The sequence below is a fragment of the Narcine bancroftii genome, chromosome 3 (genome assembly GCF_036971445.1).
Source record: "Narcine bancroftii isolate sNarBan1 chromosome 3, sNarBan1.hap1, whole genome shotgun sequence".
In the NCBI taxonomy this organism is placed as follows: Eukaryota; Metazoa; Chordata; class Chondrichthyes; order Torpediniformes; family Narcinidae; genus Narcine; species Narcine bancroftii.
Window position 1 is genome coordinate 326,005,376 of NC_091471.1, and position 22,138 is coordinate 326,027,513.

At 65.8% G+C, this 22,138-nt stretch overlaps 2 protein-coding genes across 2 annotated transcripts in view; both read right to left on the reverse strand.

Moving 5' to 3' along the window:
- Positions 1 to 13,920: 13,920 nt before the first annotated feature.
- LOC138756869 (uncharacterized) lies at positions 13,921 to 15,396 on the reverse strand. Its single transcript, XM_069923263.1, has 3 exons — positions 15,353 to 15,396; positions 14,992 to 15,198; positions 13,921 to 14,266 (listed from the first exon to the last, which is right to left on the reverse strand). Exons 1-3 carry the CDS (start codon positions 15,394 to 15,396, stop codon positions 13,921 to 13,923), a joined length of 597 nt encoding a protein of 198 aa, XP_069779364.1.
- Positions 15,397 to 16,117: 721 nt separating this feature from the next.
- Positions 16,118 to 22,138, reverse strand: part of LOC138756870 (mucin-2-like) — a 103,331-nt gene continuing 97,310 nt past the window's right edge. The window contains exons 41-42 of the mRNA XM_069923264.1: positions 19,854 to 20,034; positions 16,118 to 16,226 (exon numbers count right to left, since the gene is read on the reverse strand). Coding sequence (XP_069779365.1) covers positions 16,118 to 16,226; positions 19,854 to 20,034 — 290 coding nt within the window. The remainder of the gene's footprint in view (positions 16,227 to 19,853; positions 20,035 to 22,138) is intronic.

The following is a 22,138-nucleotide window of genomic DNA, read 5'->3' on the forward strand; positions in this document are numbered from 1 at the left end:
TGGGGAGAGAGCGGAGCAGTGGGATCAGTGTAGGGGCTGATTGGGCTGTGGGGAGAGAGGGAGGTGTCACTATGGGGGCTGTGGAGAGAGAGGCCGGTAGGGTCAGTGCGGTAGCTGAAGGGAGAGAGTGGGGCATTGGGGTCATTGTGGGAGCTGTGGGGAGAGAGGGGATGGAGGGTTCAGTGTGGGGACTGTGGAGAGAGAGCGGAGCGGTGGGGTCAGTGTGGGGGCTAACACGGGGCTGTGGGGAGTAAGGGGGGCTGTGGGGAGAGAGGGTGCGGATGGGTCAGTGTGTGGGCTGTGGGGAGAGGGGGGCGGTGGGATCAGTGTGGTAGCTTTGGGGAGAGAGCGGGGTGGTGCGGGTTGTGGGGAGAGAGGGCTGTGGGAAGAGGGCGCTGTGGGGAAAGAGGGGGCTGAGGGCAGAGAGGGGATTGTGGGGAGAGAGGGGGCTGTGGGGAGAGAGGGGGCTGTGGGGAGAGAGGGTGCGGTGGGGAGAGAGGGGGCGGTGCGTGTTGTGGGAAGAGAGAGGGCCATGGGGTCAGTGTGGGGGCTTTGGGTTGCGAGGAGGGTCAGTGGGATCAGTGTGGTGGCTTTCGGGAGAGAACGCGGCGGTGGAGGTAGTGGGGAGAGAGGGTTGTGGTTAGAGTGGGCTGTAGGGAGAGGGGCTGTGGGGAGAGAGTGGGGCTGTGGGGAGAGAGTGGGGCTGTGGGGAGAGAGTGGGGCTGTGGGGAGAGAGTCGGGCTGTGGGGAGAGAGTGGGGCGGTGGGGTCAGTGTGGGGGCTGTGGGGAGAGAGCGGGGCAGTGGTGTCAGTTTGGGGCCAGTGGGGTGAGGGAGGGATCAGTGGGGCCAGTGTGGGGCTGTAGGGAGAGAGGGGGCAGTGGGATCAGTGTGGTGGCTTTGGGGAGAGAACGCGGCGTTGGGGGTTGTGGGGAGAGAGGGCTGTGGGTAGAGGGGGCTGTGGGGAGAGGGGGCTGTGGGGAGAGGAGGCTGTGGGGAGAGGGGGCTGTGGGGAGAGGAGGCTGTGGGAGGAGAGGGGGCTGTGGTGGAGAGGGGGCTTTGGGGAGAGGGGATGTGGGGAAAGGGGGCTGTGGGGAGAGGTGGCTGTTGGGAGAGAAGGGCCTGTGTGGAGAGAGGAAGGGGGGTGGGGTCAGTGTGGTGGCTGTGGGGAGAGAGAGGGACGGTGGGGTCAGTGTGGGGACTGTGCGGAGAGATTGGTCTGTGGGGAGAGAGCGTGGCGGTCGGGTCATCGTGGGCAGAGTTTAGTCTGTGGGGAGAGAGCAGGGCGGTGGGGGTCAGTGTGGGGAGAGATTGGTCTGTGGAGAGAGAGCGGGGCAGTGGGGTCAGTGTGGGCAGAGATTGGTCTGTGGGGAGAGAGCGGGGCGGTGGGGTCAATTTTGGGAGAGATTTGTCTGTGGGGAGAGAGCGGGGCAGTGGGGTAAGTGTGGGGTGAGATTGGTCTGTGGGAGAGAGGGGTCAGTGGGATCAGTGTGGTGGCTTTGGGGAGAGAACGCGGCATTGGGGGTTGTGGGGATAGAGGGCTGTGGGTAGAGGGGGCTGTGGGGAGAGGGGGCTGTGAGGAGAGAGTGGGGCTGTGGGGTGAGAGTGGGGCGGTGGGGTCAGTGTGGAAGCAGTGCTGAGAGAGCTTGGTGGTGGCATCTGTTTGGGGGCATTGGGGAGGGGGGGGCGGAGGGGTCAGTGTGGGGGCTGTGCGAAGAGGGGTGCGGTGGGATCAGTGTGGTGGATTTGGGGAGTGAGTGGGGTGGTGGGGGTTGTGGGGAAAGAGGGCTGTGGGAAGAGGGGGCTGTGGGCAGTGTGGATTGTGGGGGAGAGGGGGCTGTGGGGAGAGAGGGGGCTGTGGGGAGAGAGGGGGCTGTGGGGAGAGAGGTGGGTGGTGTGGAGAGAGGGGGGCGATGGGGTCAGAGTGTGGGCTGTGGGGAGAGAGGGAGCTGTAGGGAGAGAGGGGGCTGTGGGGAGAGAGGAGGGTGGTGTGGAGAGAGGGGGGCAGTGGGGTCAGAATGTGGGCTGTGGGGAGAGAGGGTGTGGTTACGTGTAGGGGCTGTGGGGGGAAAGCGGGCCGGTGGGGTCATTGTGGGGTCTGTGGGAAGAGAGCGGGGTGGTGGAGTCAGTGTGGGGGTTGTGGGGAGAGAGGGGTCAGTGGGATCAGTGTGGAGGCTCTGGGGAGAGAACGCGGCGGTGGGGGTTGTGGGGAGAGAGGGCTGTGGGAAGAGGGCACTATGGGGAAAGAGGGGGCTGTGGGCAGAGAGGGGATTGTGGGGAGAGAGGGGGGTGGTGTCATCTGTTTGGGAGCAGTGGGGAGAGGGGGAGCGGAGGGGTCAGTGTGGGGGCTGTGGGGAGAGGAGGGTAGTGGGATCAGTGTGGTGGCTTTGGGGAGAGAGCGGGGTGATGGGGTTGTGGGGAGAGAAGGCTGTGGGAAGAGGGCACTGTGGGGAAAGAGGGGGCTGAGGGCAGAGAGGGGATTGTGGGGAGAGAGGGGGCTGTGGGGAGAGAGGGGGCTGTGGGGAGAGAGGGGGCTTTGGGGAGAGAGGGCACTGTGGGGAGAAAGGTGGATGGTGTGAAGAGACGGGGGCGGTGGGATCAGAGTGTGGGCTGTGGCAAGAGGAGGGTGGTTACGTCAGTGTAGGGGCTGTGGGGAGAAAGTGGGCTGGAGGGGTCATTGTGTGGACTGTGGGAAGAGAGCGGGGTGGTGGAGTCAGTGTGGGGACTGACACGGGGCTGTGGGGATAGAGCAGAGCAGTGGGATCAGTGTAGGGGCTGATTGGGCTTCGGGGAGAGAGGGGGGTGTCACTATGGGGGCTGTGGGGAGAGAGGCCGGTAGGGTCAGTGCGGTAGCTGTAGGGAGAGAGTGGGGCATTGGGGTCATTGTGGGGGCTGTGGGGAGAGAGCGGAGCGGTGGGGTCAGTGTGGGGGCTGACACGGGGCTGTGGGGAGAAAGGGGGGCTGTGGGGAGAGAGGGGTTGGTGGAGTCAGTATGGGGGCTGTGGGGAGAGTGGAGGGGGTTGGGGTGTGAGGGGGGTGGTTTGGAGAGAGGTGGGCGGTGGGGTCAGAGTGTGGGCAGTGGGTAGAGAGTGGGGCTGTGGGGAGAGAGTGGGGCTGTGGGGAGAGAGTGGGGAAGTGGTGTCAATGTCGGAGCAGTGGGGAGAGAGTGGGGTGGTGGCGTCTGTTTGGGGGCAGTGGGGAGAGAGGGGGCGGAGGGGTCAGTGTGGGGGCTGTGGGGAAAGGTGGACGGTGGGATCAGTGTGGTGGCTTTGGGGAGAGAGCGGGGTGGTGCGGGTTGTGGAGAGAGTGGGCTGTTGGTAGAGGGCGCTGTGGGGAAAGAGGGGGCTGAGGGCAGAGAGGGGATTGTGTGGAGAGAGGGGGCTGTGGGGAGAGAGGGGGCTGTGGGGAGAGAGGGTGCGGTGGGGAGAGAGGAGGCGGTGCGTGTTGTGGGAAGAGAGAGGGCGATGGGGTCAGTGTGGGGGCTGTGGGGTGCGAGGGGGGTGAGTGGGGTCAGTGTGGGCACTGTAGGGAGAGAGGGGGCAGTGGGATCAGTGTGGTGGCTTTCGGGAGAGAACGCGGCGGTGGAGGTAGTGGGGAGAGAGGGCTGTGGGTAGAGTGGGCTGTGGGGAGAGGGGGCTGTGGGGAGAGAGTGGGGCTGTGGGGAGAGACTGGGGCTGTGGGAAGAGAGTCGGGCTGTGGGGAGAGAGTGGGGCGGTGGGGTCAGTGTGGGGGCTGTGGGGAGAGAGCGGGGCAGTGGTGTCAGTTTGGGGCCAGTGGGGTGAGGGAGGGATCAGTGGGGTCAGTGTGGGGCTGTAGGGAGAGAGGCGGCAGTGGGATCAGTGTGGTGGCTTTGGGGAGAGAGCGGGGTGATGGGGTTGTGGGGAGAGAGTGGGGCGCTGAGGTCAGAGTGGGGAGAAAGGTGGCGGTGATGTCATAGTGGGGGCTGTGGGAGAGAGCAGGGTGCTGGTGTCAGTGTGGGGACTGACACGGGGCTGTGGGGAGAGAGCGGAGTAGTGGGATCAGTGTAGGGGCTGATTGGGCTGTGGGGAGAGAGGTGGGTGTAACTGTGGGTGCTGTGGGGAGAGAGAGGGCGGTAGGGTCAGTGCGGTATCTGTAGGGAGAGAGTGGGGCATTGGGGTCATTGTGGGGGCTGTGGGGAGAGAGGGGGTGGAGGGGTCAGTGTGGGGACTGCGGGGTGAGAGCGGAGCGGGGGTGACACGGGGCTGTGGGGAGAAAGGGGGGCTGTGGGGAGAGAGGGGTTGGTGGAGTCAGTGTGGGGGCTGTGTGGAGAGAGGAGGGGGGTGGTGTGTGAGGGGGGTGGTGGGGAGAGAGGTGGGCGGTGGGGTCAGAGTGTGGGCTGTGGGGAGAGAGTGGGGCTGTGGGGAGAGAATGGGGCTGTGGGGAGAGAGTGGGGCAGTGGGGTCAGTGTCGGAGCAGTGGGGAGAGAGCGGGGTGGCGGCGTCTGTTTGGGGGCAGTGGGGAGAGAGGGGGCGGAGGGGTCAGTGTGGGGGCTGTGGGGAGAGGGGGGCGGTGGGATCAGTGTGGTGGCTTTGGGGAGAGAGCGGGGTGGTGCGAGTTGTGGGGATCGAGGGCTGTGCGAAGAGGGCGCTGTGGGGAAAGAGGGGGCTGAGGGCAGAGAGGGGATTGCGGGGAGAGAGGGGGCTGTGGGGAGAGAGGGGGCTGTTGGGAGAGAGGGGGCTTTGGGGAGAGAGTGTGCGGTGGGGAGAGAGGGGGCGATGGGGTCAGTGTGGGGGCTGTGGAGAGAGAGGGGGGTGGTGGAGTCAGTGTGGGGGCCTTGGCGAGAGAGAGGGACGGTGGGGTCAGTGTGGGGACTGTGGGGAGAGATTGGTCTGTGGGGAGTGAGCGTGGCGGTCGGGTCATCGTGGGGAGAGATTGGTCTGTGGTGAGAGAGCGGGGCGGTGGGGGTCAGTGTGGGGAGAGATTGGTCTGTGGAGAGAGAGCAGGGCGGTGGGGTCAGTGTGTGGAGAGAAGGGTCTGTGGGGAGATTGCGGGGCGGTGGGGTCAGTGTTGGGAGAGATTTGTCTGTGGGGAGAGAGCGGGGCGGTGGGATCAGTGTGGGGACTGACACGGGGCTGTGGGGAGAGAGCGGAGCAGTGGGATTAGTGTAGGAGCTGATTGGGCTGTGGGGAGAGAAGGGGGGGTGGGGTGTCAGGGGGGTGGTGTGGAGAGAGGTGGGTGGTGGGGTCAGAGTGTGGGCTGTGGGGAGAGAGCGGGGCGGTGGTGTCAGTTTGGGGCCAGTGGGGTGAGATGGGGGGTCAGTGGGGTCAATGTGGGGCTTTAGGGAGAGAGGGGGCAGTGGGATCAATGTGGTGGCTTTGGGGAGAGAACGCGGCGTTGGGGATTGTGGGGAGAGAGGGCTGTGGGTAGAGGGCGCTGTGGGGAGAGGGGGCTGTGGGGAGAGGGGTCTGTGGGGAGAGGGGGCTGTGGGGAGAGGAGGCTGTGGGCAGAGGAGGCTGTGGGGGGAGAGGGGGCTGTGGGAGAGGGGGCTGTGCGGAGAGAGGGCTGTGGGGCGAGGAGGCTGTGGGGAGAGAGGGGCCTGTGTGGAGAGAGGAAGGGGATGGGGTCAGTGTGGTGGCTGTGGGGAGAGAGCAGGGCGGTCGGGTCATCGTGGGGAGAGATTGGTCTGTGGGGAGAGAGCGGGGCGGTGGGGGTCAGTGTGGGGAGAGATTGGTCTGTGGAGAGAGAGCAGGGCGGTGGGGTCAGTGTGGGGAGAGAAGGGTCTGTGGGGAGAGTGCGGGGCGGTGGGGTCAGTGTTAGGAGAGATTTGTCTGTAGGGAGAGAGCGGGGCGGTGGGATCAGTGTGGGGACTGACACGGGGATCAGTGTAGGGGCTGATTGGGCTGTGGGGAGAGAGGGGGGTGTCACTGTGGGGGCTGTGGGGAGAGAGAGGGCGGTAGGGTCAGTGCAGTAGCTGTAGGGAGAGAGTGGGGCATTGGGGTCATTGTGGGGGTTGTGGGGAGAGAGGGGGTGGAGGGGTCAGTGTGGGGACTGTGGGGAGAGAGCGGAGCGGTGGGGTCAGTGTGGGGGATGACACGGGGCTGTGGGGAGAAAGGGGGGCTGTGGGGAGAGAGGGGTTGGTGGAGTCAGTGTGGGGGCTGTGGGGAGAGAGGCGGGGGTGGGGTGTGAGGGGGGTGATGTGGAGAGAGGTGGGCGGTGGGGTCAGAGTGTGAGCTGTGGGGAGAGAGTGGGGCTGTGGGGAGAGAATGGGGCTGTGGGGAGAGAGTGGGGCAGTGGGGTCAGTGTCGGAGCAGTGGGGAGAGAGCGGGGTGGCGGCGTCTGTTTGGGGGCAGTGGGGAGAGAGGGGGCGGAGGGGTCAGTGTGGGGGCTGTGGGGAGAGGGGGGCGGTGGGATCAGTGTGGTGGCTATGGGGAGAGAGCGGGGTGGTGCGGGTTGTGGGGAGAGAGGGCTGTGGGAAGAGGGCGCTGTGGGGAAAGAGGGGGCTGAGGGCAGAAAGGGGATTGCGGGGAGAGAGGGGGCTGTGGGGAGAGAGGGGGCTGTGGGGAGAAAGGGGGCTGTGGGGAGAGAGGGGGCTGTGGGGAGAGAGGGGGCTGTGGGGAGAGAGGGTGCGGTGGGGAGAGAGGGGGCGGTGCGTGTTATGGGAAGAGAGAGGGCGATGGGGTCAGTGTGGGGGCTGTGGAGAGAGAGGGGGCTGGTGGAGTCAGTGTAGGGGCTGTGGGGAGAGAGGAGGCTGGTGGGGTCAGTGTGGTTGATGTGGGAAGAGAGCCGGGCGGTGGCCGCTGTAGGGAGAGGGGGCTGTTGGGAGAGAGGGGCCTGAGGGGAGAGTGTGGGGCCTGAGGGGAGAGTGTGGGGCGGTGGGGTCAGTGTGGGAGCCGTGGGGAGAGAGCGGGGCGGTGGTGTCAGTTTGGGGCCAGTGGGGTGAGAGGGGGGGTCAGTGGGGTTAGTGTGGGGCTGTAGGGAGAGAGGGGGCAGTGGAATCAGTGTGGTGGCTTTGGGGAGTGAACGCGGCGTTGGGGATTGTGGGGAGAGAGGGCTGTGGGTAGAGGGCGCTGTGGGGAGAGGGGGCTGTGGGAGAGGAGGCTGTGGGCAGAGGAGGCTGTGGGGGGAGAGGGGGCTGTGGGGAAAGGGGACTGTGGGGAGATGGGGCTGTGAGGAGAGGAGGCTGTGGGGAGAGAGAGGGACGGTGGGGTCAGTGTGGGGACTCTGGGGAGAGATTGGTCTGTGGGGAGAGAGCGTGGCGGTCAGGTCATCGTGGAGAGAGATTGGTCTGTGGGGAGAGAGCAGGGCGGTGGGGGTCAGTGTGGGGAGAGATTGGTCTGTGGAGAGAGAGCAGCGCGGTGGGGTCAGTGTGGGGAGAGAAGGGTCTGTGGGGAGAGAGTGGGACGGTGGGGTCAGTGTGGGGAGAGATTGGTCTGTGGGGAGAGTGCAGGGCGGTGGAGTCAGTATGGGGAGAGAATGGTCTGTGGGAGAGAGGGGGCAGTGGGATCAGTGTGGTGGATTTGGGGAGAGAGTGGGCTGGTGGGGGTTGTGGGGAGAGAGGGCTGTGGGACGAGGGGGCTGTGGGCAGTGGGGATTGTGGGGGAGTGTGGGCTGTGGGGAGAGAGGGGGCTGTGGGGAGAGAGGGGGCTGTGGGGAGAGAGGGGGGAGGTGTGGAGGAAGTGGGGTGCTGGGATCAGAGTGTGGGCTGTGGGGAGAGAGGGGGCTGTAGGGAGAGAGGGGGCTGTGGGGAGAGAGGGGGCTGTGGGGAGAAAGAGGGCTGTGGTGTGAGAGGTGGGTGGTGTGGAGAAAGGGGGGCGGTGGGGTCAGAGTGTGGGCTGTGGGGAGAGAGGGTGTGGTTACGTCAGTGTAGGGGCTGTGGGGAGAAAGCGGGCAGGTGGGGTCATTGTGGGGACTGTGGGAAGAGAGCGGGGTGGTGGAGTCAGTGTGGGGGCTGTAGGGAGAGAGGAGGCAGTGGGATCAGTGTGGTAGCTCTGGGGAGAGAACTCTGCGGTGGGGGTTATGTGGAGAGAGGGCTGTTGGAAGAGGGCTCTATGGGTAAAGAGTGGGCTCTGGGCAGAGAGGGGATTGTGGGGAGAGAGGAGGCTCTGGGGATAGAGGGGGCTGTGGGGAGAGAAGGCACTGTGGGGAGAGAGGTGGATGGTGTGGAGAGAGGGGGGCGGTGGGATCAGAGTGTGGGCTGTGGCGAGAGGCGGGTGGTTACGTCAGTGTAGGGGCTGTGGGGAGAAAGTGGGCTGGAGGGGTCATTGTGGGGACTGTGGGAAGAGAGCGGGGTGGTGGAGTCAGTGTGTGAGCTGTGGGGAGAGAGTGGGGCTGTGGGGAGAGAATGGGGCTGTGGGGAGAGAGTGGGGCAGTGGGGTCATTGTGGGGGATGTGGGGAGAGAGGGGGTGGAGGGGTCAGTGTGGGGGCTGACACGGGGCTGTGGGGAGAAAGGGGGGCTGTGGGGAGAGAGGGGTTGGAGTCAGTGTGGGGGCTGTGGGGAGAGAGGAGGGGGGTGGGGTGTGAGGGGGGTGGAGTGGAGAGAGATGGGCGGTGGGGTCAGTGTATGGACTGTGGAGAGAGAGTGGGGCGGTGGGGTCAGTGTGGGCAGAGATTGGTCTGTGGAGAGAGAGCGGGGCGGTGGGGTGAGTGTTGGGAGAGATTTGTCTGTGGGGAGAGTGCGGGGCGGTGGGGTAAGTGTGGGGAGAGATTGGTCTGTGGGAGAGAGGGGTCAGTGGGATCAATGTGGTGGCTTTGGGGAGAGAACGCAGCATTGGGGGTTGTGGGGAGAGAGGGCTGTGGGTAGAGGGGGCTGTGGGGAGAGGGGGCTGTGGGGAGAGGAGGCAGTGGGGAGGTGAGGCTGAGGGGAGAGGAGGTTGTGGGGAGAGAGTGGGGCTGTGGGGTTAGAGTGGGGCGGTGTGGTCAGTGTGGAAACAGTGGTGAGAGAGCGTGGTGGTGGCGTCTGTTTGGGGGCATTGGGGAGAGAGGGGGCGGAGGGGTCAGTGTGGGGGCTGTGGGGAGAGGGGGGCGGTGGGATCAGTGTGGTGGCTTTGGGGAGAGAGCGGGGTGGTGCGAGTTGTGGGGAGAGAGGGCTGTGCGAAGAGGGCGCTGTGGGGAAAGAGGGGGCTGAGGGCAGAGAGGGGATTGTGGGGAGAGAGGGGGCTGTGGGGAGAGAGGGGGCTGTGGGGAGAGAGGGCACTGTGGGGAGAGAGGTGGATGGTGTGGAGAGACGGGGGCGGTGGGATCAGAGTGTGGGCTGTGGCGAGAGGAGGGTGGTTACGTCAGTGTAGGGGCTGTGGGGAGAAAGTGGGCTGGAGGGGTCATTGTGGGGACTGTGGGAAGAGAGCGGGGTGGTGGAGTCAGTGTGGGGACTGACACGGGGCTGTGGGGATAGAGCAGAGCAGTGGGATCAGTGTAGGGGCTGATTGGGCTTCGGGGAGAGAGGGGGGTGTCACTATGGGGGCTGTGGGGAGAGAGGCCGGTAGGGTCAGTGCAGTAGCTGTAGGGAGAGAGTGGGGCATTGGGGTCATTGTGGGGGCTGTGGGGAGAGAGCGGAGCGGTGGGGTCAGTGTGGGGACTGACACGGGGCTGTGGGGAGAAAGGGGGGCTGTGGGGAGAGAGGGGTTGGTGGAGTCAGTATGGGGGCTGTGGGGAGAGTGGAGGGGGTTGGGGTGTGAGGGGGGTGGTTTGGAGAGAGGTGGGCGGTGGGGTCAGAGTGTGGGCAGTGGGTAGAGAGTGGGGCTGTGGGGAGAGAGTGGGGCTGTGGGGAGAGAGTGGGGAAGTGGGGTCAATGTCGGAGCAGTGGGGAGAGAGCGGGGTGGTGGCGTCTGTTTGGGGGCAGTGGGGAGAGAGGGGCGGAGGGGTCAGTGTGGGGGCTGTGGGGAAAGGGGGACGGTGGGATCAGTGTGGTGGCTTTGGGGAGAGAGCGGGGTGGTGCGGGTTGTGGAGAGAGTGGGCTGTTGGAAGAGGGTGCTGTGGGGAAAGAGGGGGCTGAGGGCAGAGAGGGGATTGTGTGGAGAGAGGGGGCTGTGGGGAGAGAGGGGGCTGTGGGGAGAGAGGGTGCGGTGGGGAGAGAGGAGGCGGTGCGTGTTGTGGGAAGAGAGAGGGCGATGGGGTCAGTGTGGGGGCTGTGGGGTGCGAGGGGGGTGAGTGGGGTCAGTGTGGGCACTGTAGGGAGAGAGGGGGCAGTGGGATCAGTGTGGTGGCTTTCGGGAGAGAACGCGGCGGTGGAGGTAGTGGGGAGAGAGGGTTGTGGTTAGAGTGGGCTGTAGGGAGAGGGGCTGTGGGGAGAGAGTGGGGCTGTGGGGAGAGAGTGGGGCTGTGGGGAGAGAGTGGGGCTGTGGGGAGAGAGTCGGGCTGTGGGGAGAGAGTGGGGCGGTGGGGTCAGTGTGGGGGCTGTGGGGAGAGAGCGGGGCAGTGGTGTCAGTTTGGGGCCAGTGGGGTGAGGGAGGGATCAGTGGGGCCAGTGTGGGGCTGTAGGGAGAGAGGGGGCAGTGGGATCAGTGTGGTGGCTTTGGGGAGAGAACGCGGCGTTGGGGGTTGTGGGGAGAGAGGGCTGTGGGTAGAGGGGGCTGTGGGGAGAGGGGGCTGTGGGGAGAGGAGGCTGTGGGGAGAGGGGGCTGTGGGGAGAGGAGGCTGTGGGAGGAGAGGGGGCTGTGGGTAGAGTGGGCTGTGGGGAGAGGGGGCTGTGGGGAGAGAGTGGGGCTGTGGGGAGAGACTGGGGCTATGGGAAGAGAGTCGGGCTGTGGGGAGAGAGTGGGGCGGTGGGGTCAGTGTGGGGGCTGTGGGGAGAGAGCGGGGCAGTGGTGTCAGTTTGGGGCCAGTGGGGTGAGGGAGGGATCAGTGGGGTCAGTGTGGGGCTGTAGGGATAGAGGCGGCAGAGGGATCAGTGTGGTGGCTTTGGGGAGAGAGCGGGGTGATGGGGTTGTGGGGAGAGAGTGGGGCGCTGAGGTCAGAGTGGGGAGAAAGGTGGCGGTGAGGTCATAGTGGGGGCTGTGGGAGAGAGCAGGGTGCTGGTGTCAGTGTGGGGACTGACACGGGGCTGTGGGGAGAGAGCAGAGCAGTGGGATCAGTGTAGGGGCTGATTGGGCTGTGGGGAGAGAGGTGGGTGTCACTGTGGGTGCTGTGGGGAGAGAGAGGGCGGTAGGGTCAGTGCGGTATCTGTAGAGAGAGAGTGGGGCATTGGGGTCATTGTGGGGGCTGTGGGGAGAGAGGGGGTGGAGGGGTCAGTGTGGGGACTGCGGGGTGAGAGCGGAGCGGGGGTGACACGGGGCTGTGGGGAGAAAGGGGGGCTGTGGGGAGAGAGGGGTTGGTGGAGTCAGTGTGGGGGCTGTGTGGAGAGAGGAGGGGGGTGGTGTGTGAGGGGGGTGGTGTGGAGAGAGGTGGGCGGTGGGGTCAGAGTGTGGGCTGTGGGGAGAGAGTGGGGCTGTGGGGAGAGAATGGGGCTGTGGGGAGAGAGTGGGGCAGTGGGGTCAGTGTCGGAGCAGTGGGGAGAGAGCGGGGTGGCGGCGTCTGTTTGGGGGCAGTGGGGAGAGAGGGGGAGGAGGGGTCAGTGTGGGGGCTGTGGGGAGAGGGGGGCGGTGGGATCAGTGTGGTGGCTTTGGGGAGAGAGCGGGGTGGTGCGAGTTGTGGGGAGAGAGGGCTGTGCGAAGAGGGCGCTGTGGGGAAAGAGGGGGCTGAGGGCAGAGAGGGGATTGCGGGGAGAGAGGGGTCTGTGGGGAGAGAGGGGGCTGTGGGGAGAGAGGGGGCTTTGGGGAGAGAGGGTGCGTGGGGAGAGAGGGTGCAGGGCGATGGGGTCAGTGTGGGGGCTGTGGAGAGAGAGGGGGGTGGTGGAGTCAGTGTGGGGGCCTTGGCGAGAGAGGGAGGGACGGTGGGGTCAGTGTGTGGACTGTGGGGAGAGATTGGTCTGTGGGGAGAGACCGTGGCGGTCGGGTCATCGTGGGGAGAGATTGGTCTGTGGTGAGAGAGCGGGGCGGTGGGGGTCAGTGTGGGGACTGTGGGGAGAGATTGGTCTGTGGGGAGTGAGCGTGGCGGTCGGGTCATCGTGGGGAGAGATTGGTCTGTGGTGAGAGAGCGGGGCGCTGGGGGTCAGTGTGGGGAGAGAAGGGTCTGTGGGGAGATTGCGGGGCGGTGGGGTCAGTGTTGGGAGAGATTTGTCTGTGGGGAGAGAGCGGGGCGGTGGGATCAGTGTGGGGACTGACACGGGGCTGTGGGGAGAGAGCGGAGCAGTGGGATTAGTGTAGGAGCTGATTGGGCTGTGGGGAGAGAGGGGGTGGTGGGGTGTCAGTGGGGTGGTGTGGAGAGAGGTGGGTGGTGGGGTCAGAGTGTGGGCTGTGGGGAGAGAGCGGGGCGGTGGTGTCAGTTTGGGGCCAGTGGGGTGAGATGGGGTTCAGTGGGGTCAATGTGGGACTGTAGGGAGAGAGGGGGCAGTGGGATCAATGTGGTGGCTTTGGGGAGAGAACGCGGCGTTGGGAATTGTGGGGAGAGAGGGCTGTGGGTAGAGGGCGCTGTGGGGAGAGGGGGCTGTGGGGAGAGGGGGCTGTGGGGAGAGGGGGCTGTGGGGAGAGGAGGCTGTGGGCAGAGGAGGCTGTGGGGGGAGAGGGGGCTGTGGGGAGAGGGGGCTGTGCGGAGAGAGGGCTGTGGGGCGAGGAGGCTGTGGGAGAGAGGGGCCTGTGTGGAGAGAGGAAGGGGATGGGGTCAGTGTGGTGGCTGTGGGGAGAGAGCAGGGCGGTGGGGGTCAGTGTGGGGACTGTGGGGAGAGATTGGTCTGTGGGGAGTGAGCGTGGCGGTCGGATCATCGTGGGGAGAGATTGGTCTGTGGGGAGCGAGCGGGGCGGTGGGGGTCAGTGTGGGGAGAGATTGGTCTGTGGAGAGAGAGCAGGGTGGTGGGGTCAGTGTGGGGAGAGAAGGGTCTGTGGGGAGAGAGCGGGGCGGTGGGGTCAGTGTTGGGAGAGATTTGTCTGTAGGGAGAGAGCGGGGCGGTGGGATCAGTGTGGGGACTGACACGGGGATCAGTGTAGGGGCTGATTGGGCTGTGGGGAGAGAGGGGGGTGTCACTGTGGGGGCTGTGGGGAGAGAGAGGGCGGTAGGGTCAGTGCAGTAGCTGTAGGGAGAGAGTGGGGCATTGGGGTCATTGTGGGGGCTGTGGGGAGAGAGAGTGTGGAGGGGTCAGTGTGGGGACTGTGGGGAGAGAGCGGAGCGGTGGGGTCAGTGTGGGGCATGACACGGGTCTGTGGGGAGAAAGGGGGGCTGTGGGGAGAGAGGGGTTGGTGGAGTCAGTGTGGGGGCTGTGGGGAGAGAGGCGGGGGTGGGGTGTGAGGGGGGTGATGTGGAGAGAGGTGGGCGGTGGGGTCAGAGTGTGAGCTGTGGGGAGAGAGTGGGGCTGTGGGGAGAGAGTGGGGCAGTGGGGTCAGTGTCGGAGCAGTGGGGAGAGAGCGGGGTGGCGGCGTCTCTTTGGGGGCAGTGGGGAGAGAGGGGGCGGAGGGGTCAGTGTGGGGGCTGTGGGGAGAGGGGGGCGGTGGGATCAGTGTGGTGGCTTTGGGGAGAGAGCGGGGTGGTGCGGGTTGTGGGGAGAGAGGGCTGTGGGAAGAGGGCGCTGTGGGGAAAGAGGGGGCTGAGGGCAGAAAGGGGAGTCAGTGTGTGAGCTGTGGGGAGAGAGTGGGGCTGTGGGGAGAGAATGGGGCTGTGGGGAGAGAGTGGGGCAGTGGGGTCATTGTGGGGGATGTGGGGAGAGAGGGGGTGGAGGGGTCAGTGTGGGGACTGCGGGGTGAGAGCGGAGCGGTGGGGTCAGTGTGGGGGCTGACACGGGGCTGTGGGGAGAAAGGGGGGCTGTGGGGAGAGAGGGGTTGGAGTCAGTGTGGGGGCTGTGGGGAGAGAGGAGGGGGGTGGGGTGTGAGGGGGGTGGTGTGGAGAGAGATGGGCGGTGGGGTCAGTGTGGGGGCTGTGGGGAGAGAGGAGGCTGGTGGGGTCAGTGTGGTTGATGTGGGAAGAGAGCCGGGCGGTGGCCGCTGTAGGGAGAGGGGGCTGTTGGGAGAGAGGGGCCTGAGGGGAGAGTGTGGGGCCTGAGGGGAGAGTGTGGGGCGGTGGGGTCAGTGTGGGAGCTTTGGGGAGTGAACGCGGCGTTGGGGATTGTGGGGAGAGAGGGCTGTGGGTAGAGGGCGCTGTGGGGAGAGGGGGCTGTGGGGAGAGGAGGCTGTGGGCAGAGGAGGCTGTGGGGGGAGAGGGGGCTGTGCGGAGAGGGGACTGTGGGTAGATGGGGCTGTGAGGAGAGGAGGCTGTGGGGAGAGAGGAAGGGGGTGGGGTCAGTGTGGTGGCTGTGGGGAGAGAGAGGGACGGTGGGGTCAGTGTGGGGACTGTGGGGAGAGATTGGTCTGTGGGGAGAGAGCGTGGCGGTCAGGTCATCGTGGAGAGAGATTGGTCTGTGGGGAGAGAGCAGGGCGGTGGGGGTCAGTGTGGGGAGAGATTGGTCTGTGGAGAGAGAGCAGCGCGGTGGGGTCAGTGTGTGGAGAGAAGAGTCTGTGGGGAGAGAGCGGGGCGGTGGGGTCAGTGTGGGGAGCGATTGGTCTGTGGGGAGAGAGTGGGACGGTGGGGTCAGTGTGGGGAGAGATTGGTCTGTGGGGAGAGTGCAGGGCGGTGGGGTCAGTATGGGGAGAGATTGGTCTGTGGGAGAGAGGGGGCAGTGGGATCAGTGTGGTGGATTTGGGGAGAGAGTGGGCTGGTGGGGGTTGTGGGGAGAGAGGCCTGTGGGACGAGGGGGCTGTGGGCAGTGGGGATTGTGGGGGAGTGGGGGCTATGTGGAGAGAGGGGGCTGTGGGGAGAGAGGGGGCTGTGGGGAGAGAGGGGGGAGGTGTGGAGGAAGTGGGGTGCTGGGATCAGAGTGTGGGCTGTGGGGAGAGAGGGGGCTGTAGGGAGAGAGCGGGCTGTGGGGAGAGAGGGGGCTGTGGGGAGAAAGAGGGCTGTGGTGTGAGAGGTGGGTGGTGTGGAGAAAGGGGGGCGGTGGGGTCAGAGTGTGGGCTGTGGGGAGAGAGGGTGTGGTTACGTCAGTGTAGGGGCTGTGGGGAGAAAGCGGGCCGGTGGGGTCATTGTGGGGACTGTGGGAAGAGAGCGGGGTGGTGGAGTCAGTGTGGGGGCTGTAGGGAGAGAGGAGGCAGTGGGATCAGTGTGGTAGCTCTGGGGAGAGAACTCTGCGGTGGGGGTTGTGTGGAGAGAGGGCTGTTGGAAGAGGGCTCTGTGGGTAAAGAGTGGGCTGTGGGCAGAGAGGGGATTGTGGGGAGAGAGGAGGCTCTGGGGATAGAGGCGGCTGTGGGGAGAGAGGGCACTGTGGGGAGAGAGGTGGATGGTGTGGAGAGAGGGGGGCGGTGGGATCAGAGTGTGGGCTGTGGCGAGAGGGGGGTGGTTACGTCAGTGTAGGGGCTGTGGGGAGAAAGCGGGCTGGAGGGGTCATTGTGGGAAGAGAGCGGGGTGGTGGAGTCAGTGTGTGAGCTGTGGGGAGAGAGTGGGGCTGTGGGGAGAGAATGGGGCTGTGGGGAGAGAGTGGGGCAGTGGGGTCATTGTGGGGGATGTGGGGAGAGAGGGGGTGGAGGGGTCAGTGTGGGGACTGCGGGGTGAGAGCGGAGCGGTGGGGTCAGTGTGGGGGCTGACACGGGGCTGTGGGGAGAAAGGGGGGCTGTGGGGAGAGAGGAGGGGGGTGGGGTGTGAGGGGGGTGGAGTGGAGAGAGATGGGCGGTGGGGTCAGTGTATGGACTGTGGAGAGAGAGTGGGGCGGTGGGGTCAGTGTGGGCAGAGATTGGTCTGTGGAGAGAGAGCGGGGCGGTGGGGTGAGTGTTGGGAGAGATTTGTCTGTGGGGAGAGTGCGGGGCGGTGGGGTCAGTGTGGGGCACGACACGGGTCTGTGGGGAGAAAGGGGGGCTGTGGGGAGTGAGGGGTTGGTGGAGTCAGTGTGGGGGCTGTGTGGAGAGAGGAGGGGGGTGGGGTGTGAGGGGGGTGGTGTGGAGAGAGGTGGGCGGTGGGGTCAGAGTGTGGGCTGTGGGGAGAGAGTGGGGCTGTGGGGAGAGAATGGGGCTGTGGGGAGACAGTGGGGCAGTGGGGTCAGTGTCGGAGCAGTGGGGAGAGAGCGGGGTGGCGGCGTCTGTTTGGGGGCAGTGGGGAGAGAGGGGGCGGAGGGGTCAGTGTGGGGGCTGTGGGAAGAGGGGGGCGGTGGGATCAGTGTGGTGGCTTTGGGGAGAGAGCGGGGTGGTGCGGGTTGTGGGGAGAGAGGGCCGTGGGAAGAGGGCGCTGTGGGGAAAGAGGGGGCTGAGGGCAGAAAGGGGATTGCGGAGAGAGAGGGGGCTGTGGGGAGAGAGGGGGCTGTGGGGAGAAAGGGGGCTGTGGGGAGAGAGGGGGCTGTGGGGAGAGAGGTTGTGGTGGGGAGATAGAGGGGAGGTGGGGTCAGTGTGGGGAGAGATTGGTCTGTGGCGGAGAACGGGGTGGTGGGGTCTGAGTGGGGAGAGATTGGTCTGTGGGGAGTGTGCGGGGCAGTGGGGTCAGTGTGGGGAGAGATTGGTCTGCGGAGAGAGTGCGGGGCGTTGGGGTCAGTGTGGGGGCTGTGTGGAGCGAGCGGGTCGGTGTGGTCAGTGTTGGGAGAGATTGGTCTGTGGGTAGAGAGCTGGGTGGTGGGGTCAGTGTGGGGAGAGATTGGTCTGTGGGGATAGAGAGGGGCGGTGGGGTCAGTGTCGGGAGAGATTTTTCTGTGGGAAGAGAGCGGGGCTGTGGGGTCAGTGTGGGGGCCGACACGGGGCTGTGGGGAGAAAGGAGGGCGGTGGGGAGAGAGGGGTGCGGTGGGAGTTGTGGGAAGAGAGGGGGCAATGGGGTCAGTGTGGGGGCTGTGGGGAGAGAGGGAGTGGTGGAATCAGCGTGGGGGCTGTAGGGAGAGAGGGGGCAGTGGGATCAGAGTGTTGGGTTTGTGGAGAGAACGCGGCGGTGGGAGTTGTGGGGAGAGAGGGCTGTGGGTAGAGGGGGCTGTGAGGAGAAGGGCCTGTGGGGAAAGAGGAGGAGTGTGGGGTCAGTGTGGTGGCTGTGGGGATAGAGTGGGGCGGTGGGGGCTGTGGGGAGAGGGGGCTATGGGGAGAGTGGGGGCTGTGGGGAGAGAGGGGACTGTGGAGAGGGAGGGGGCTGTGTGGAGAGAGGGGGCTGTGGGGAGAGAGGGGGCTGTGGGGAGATTGGGGGCTGTGGGGAGGGAGGGGGCTGTGGGGAGAGAGGGGGCTGTGGGGAGAGAGGGAGCTGTGGGGAGAGAGTGGGGCGGTGGGGTCAGTGTGGGGAGAGATTGGTCTGTGGGGAGAGTGCGGGGCGGTGGTGTCAGTGGAGGGAGATATTGCTCTGTGGGGAGAGAGCGGGGCGGTGGGACAGTGGGGGGAGAGATTGGTCTGTGGGGAGTGAGCTGGGGGGTGGGGTCAGTGTGGAGAGAGATTGGTCTGTGGGGAGAGAGCGGGGCGGTGGGGTCAGTGTGGTTAGAGATTGGTCTGTGGGGAAGAGAGCGGGGCGGTGGGGTCAGTGTGGGGAGAGATTGGTCTGTCGGGAGAGAGTGGGGCGGTGGGGTCAGTGGGGGGAGAGATTGGTCTGTGGGCAGAGTGCGGGGCGGTGGGATCAGTGGGGGGAGAGATTAGTCTGTGGGGAGATAGCGGGGCAGTGGGGTGAGTGATTGGTCTGTGGGGAGAGTGCGGGGCGGTGGGATCAGTGGGGGGAGAGATTGGTCTGTGGGGAGAGAGCGGGGCGGGGGGTCATTGTGGGGAGAGATTGGTCTGTGGGGAGAGAGTGGGGCGGTGGGGTCAGTGTGGGGAGATATTGGTCTGTGGGGAGAGAGCGGGGCCGTGGGGTTAGTGTTGGGAGAGATAGGTCTGTGGGGAGAGAGCGGGGTCGTTGGGTGAGTGTGGGGAGAGATTGGTTTGTGTGGAGAGTGCGGGGCGGTGGGATCAGTGGGGGGAGAGATTGGTCTGTGGGGAGATAGCGGGGCAGTGGGGTGAGTGATTGGTCTGTTGGGAGAGTGCGGAGCGGTGGGATCAGTGTGGGGAGAGATTGGTCTGTGGGGATAGAGCGGGGCGGTGGTGTCAGTGGAGGGAGAGATTGCTCTGTGGGGAGAGAGCGGAGCGGTGTGGTCAGTGTGGGGAGAGATTGGTCTGTGGGGAGAGAGCGGGGGGGTGGGTGCAGTGTGGGGAGAGATTGGTCTGTGGGAGGGAGCGGGTGGTGGGGTCACTGCGGGGTCTGTGGGGAGAGAGAGGGCAGTAGAGTCAGTGCGGTAGCTGTGGGGAGAGAGCGGAGCAGTGGGGTCAGTGTGGGGGCTGACACGGGGCTGTGGGGAGAAAGGAGGGCGGTGGGGAGAGAGGGGTGTGGTGGGGGTTGTGGGAAGAGAGGGGGCGATGGCGTCAGTGTGGGGGCTGTGGGGAGAGAGGGAGTGGTGGAGTCAGCGTGGGGTCTGTAGGGAGAGAGGGGGCAGTGGGATCAGATTGTTGGGTTTGTGGAGAGGACACGGCGGTGGGAGATGTGGGGAGAGAGGGCTGTGGGTAGAGGGGGCTGTGAGGAGAAGGGCCTGTGGGGAAAGAGGAGGAGTGTGGGGTCAGTGTGGGGGCTGTGGGGAGAGGGGGCTATGGGGAGAGTGGGGGCTGTGGGGAGAGAGGGGACTGTGGGGAGGGAGGGGGCTGTGGGGAGAGAGGGGGCTGTGGGGAGAGAGGGGGCTGTGGGGAGATTGGGGGCTGTGGGGAGGGAGGGGGCTGTGGGGAGAGAGGGGGCTGTGGGGAGAGAGGGAGCTGTGGGGAGAGAGTGGGTCGTTGGGGTCAGTGTGGGGAGAGATTGGTCTGTGGGGAGAGTGCGGGGCAGTGGTGTCAGTGGAGGGAGAGATCCCTCTGTGGGGAGAGAGTGGGCTGTGGGGAGAGAGGGGGCTGTGGGGAGAGAGCGGTGCGGTGGTTTCAGTGGAGGGAGATATTGCTGTGAGGGGAGAGAGCGGGGTGGTGGGGTCAGTGGGGGGAGAGATTGGTCTGTGGGGAGAGAGCGGAGCGGTGGGGTCAGTGGGGGGAGAGATTGGTCTGTGGGGAGAGAGTGGGGCGGTGGGGTCAGTGGGGGGAGAGATTGGTCTGTGGGGAGAGTGCGGGGCGGTGGGATCAGTGGGGGGAGAGATTGGTCTGTGGGGAGATAGCGGGGCAGTGGGGTGAGTGATTGGTCTGTGGTGAGAGTGCGGGGCGGTGGGATCAGTGGGTGGAGAGATTGGTCTGTGGGGAGAGAGCGGGGCGGTGGGGTCAGTGTAGGGGCTGTGGGGAGAGAGAGGGGCGGTGGGGTCAGTCTGGGGAGAGATTGGTCTGTGGCGGAGAACGGGGTGGTGGGATCAGAGTGGGGAGAGATTGGTCTGTGGGGAGAGTGCGGGGCAGTGGGGTCAGTGTGGGGAGAGATTGGTCTGTGGGGAGAGAGCGGGGCAGTGGGGTCAGTGTGGGGAGAGATTGGTCTGCGGAGAGAGTGCGGGGCGGTGGGGTCAGTGTGGGGGCTGTGGGGAGCGAGCGGGTCGGTGTGGTCAGTGTTGGGATAGATTGGTCTGTGGGTAGAGAGCTGGATGGTGGGGTCAGTGTGGGGAGAGATTGGTCTGTGGGGATAGAGCGGGGCGTTGGGGTCAGTGTAGGGGCTGTGGGGAGAGAGAGGGGCAGTGGGGTGAGTGATTGGTCTGTTGGGAGAGTGCGGAGCGGTGGGATCAGTGTGGGGAGAGATTGGTCTGTGGGGATAGAGCGGGGCGGTGGTGTCAGTGGAGGGAGAGATTGCTCTGTGGGGAGAGAGCGGAGCGGTGTGGTCAGTGTGGGGAGAGATTGGTCTGTGGGGAGAGAGCGGGGGGGTGGGTGCAGTGTGGGGAGAGATTGGTCTGTGGGAGGGAGCGGGTGGTGGGGTCACTGCGGGGTCTGTGGGGAGAGAGAGGGCAGTAGAGTCAGTGCGGTAGCTGTGGGGAGAGAGCGGAGCAGTGGGGTCAGTGTGGGGGCTGACACGGGGCTGTGGGGAGAAAGGAGGGCGGTGGGGAGAGAGGGGTGCGGTGGGGGTTGTGGGAAGAGAGGGGGCGATGGCGTCAGTGTGGGGGCTGTGGGGAGAGAGGGAGTGGTGGAGTCAGCGTGGGGGCTGTAGGGAGAGAGGGGGCAGTGGGATCAGATTGTTGGGTTTGTGGAGAGGACGCGGCGGTGGGAGTTGTGGGGAGAGAGGGCTGTGGGTAGAGGGGGCTGTGAGGAGAAGGGCCTGTGGGGAAAGAGGAGGAGTGTGGGGTCAGTGTGGTGGCTGTGGGGATAGAGTGGGGCGTGGGGGCTGTGGGGAGAGGGGGCTATGGGGAGAGTGGGGGCTGTGGGGAGAGAGGGGACTGTGGGGAGGGAGGGGGCTGTGGGGAGAGAGGGGGCTGTGGGGAGATTGGGGGCTGTGGGGAGGGAGGGGGCTGTGGGGAGAGAGGGGGCTGTGGGGAGAGAGGGAGCTGTGGGGAGAGAGTGGGGCGTTGGGGTCAGTGTGGGGAGAGATTGGTCTGTGGGGAGAGTGCGGGGCAGTGGTGTCAGTGGAGGGAGAGATTGCTCTGTGGGGAGAGAGCGGGGCGGTGGGGACAGTGGGGGGAGAGATTGGTCTGTGGGGAGAGAGCGGAGCGGTGGGGTCAGTGGGGGGAGAGATTTGTCTGTGGGGATTGAGCTGGGGGTTGGGGTCAGTGTGGAGAGAGATTGGTCTGTGGGGAGAGAGCGGGGCGGTGGGGTCAGTGTGGTTAGAGATTGGTCTGTGGGGAAGAGAGCGGGGCGGAGGGGTCAGTGTGGGGAGAGATTGGTCTGTGGGGAGAGAGTGGGGCGGTGGGGTCAGTGGGGGGAGAGATTGGTCTGTGGGGAGAGTGCGGGGCGGTGGGATCAGTGGGGGTAGAGATTAGTCTGTGGGGAGATAGCGGGGCAGTGTGGTGAGTGATTGGTCTGTGGGGAGAGTGCGGGGCGGGGGGTCATTGTGGGGAGAGATTGGTCTGTGGGGAGAGTGTGGGGCGGTGGGGTCAGTGTGGGGAGAGATTGGTCTGTGGGGAGAGAGCGGGGCGGTGGGGTTAGTGTTGGGAGAGATTGGTCTGTGGGGAGAGAGCGAGGTCGTTGGGTGAGTGTGGGGAGAGATTGGTTTGTGTGGAGATTGCGGGGCGGTGGGATCAGTGGGGGGAGAGATTGGTCTGTGGGGAGATAGCGGGGCAGTGGGGTGAGTGATTGGTCTGTGGGGAGAGTGCGTGGCGGTGGGATCAATGGGGGGAGAGATTGGTCTGTGGGGAGATAGCGGGGCAGTGGGGTGAGTGATTGGTCTGTGCGGAGAGTGCGGGGCGGTGGGATCAGTGGGGGGAGAGATTGGTCTGTGGGGTGAGAGCGGGGCGGTGGGGTCAGTGTGGGGAGAGATTGGTCTGTGGGGAGAGAGCGGGGCGGTGGTGTCAGTGTGGAAAGAGATTGGTCTGTGGGGAGAGAGCGGGGCGGTGGGGTCAGTGTGGGGAGAGATTGGTCTGTGGGGAGAGAGCGGGGCGGTGGGGTCAGTGTGGAGAGAGATTGATCTGTGGGCAGAGAGCGGGGCGGTGGGGACAGTGTGGGGAGAGATTGGTCTGTGGGTAGTGAGCGGGGTGGTGGGGTCAGTGTGGGGAGAGATTGGTCTGTGGGGAGAGAGCGGGGCGGTGGGGTTAGTGTTGGGAGAGATTGGTCTGTGGGGAGAGAGAGGGGTGGTGGGGTCAGTGTGGGGAGAGATTGGTCTGTGGGGAGAGAGCAGGGCGTTGGGGTCAGTGTAGGGGCTGTGGGGAGAGAGAGGGGCGCTGGGGTCAGTGTGGGGAGAGATTTGTCTGTGGCGGAGAACGGGGTGGTGGGTTCAGAGAGGGGAGAGATTGGTCTGTGGGGAGAGTGCGGGGCAGTGGGGTCAGTGTGGGGAGAGATTGGTCTGTGGGGAGAGTGCGGGGCAGTGGGGTCAGTGTGGAGAGAGATTGGTCTGCGGAGATAGTGCGGGGTGGTGGGGTCAGTGTGGGGGCTGTGGGGAGCGAGCGGGTCGGTGTGGTCAGTGTTGGGAGAGATTGGTCTGTGGGAGGGAGCGGGTGGTGGGGTCACTGCGGGGTCTGTGGGGAGAGAGTGGAGCAGTGGGGTCAGTGTGGGGGCTGACACGGGGCTGTGGGGAGAAAGGAGGGCGGTGGGGAGAGAGGGGTGCGGTGGGAGTTGTGG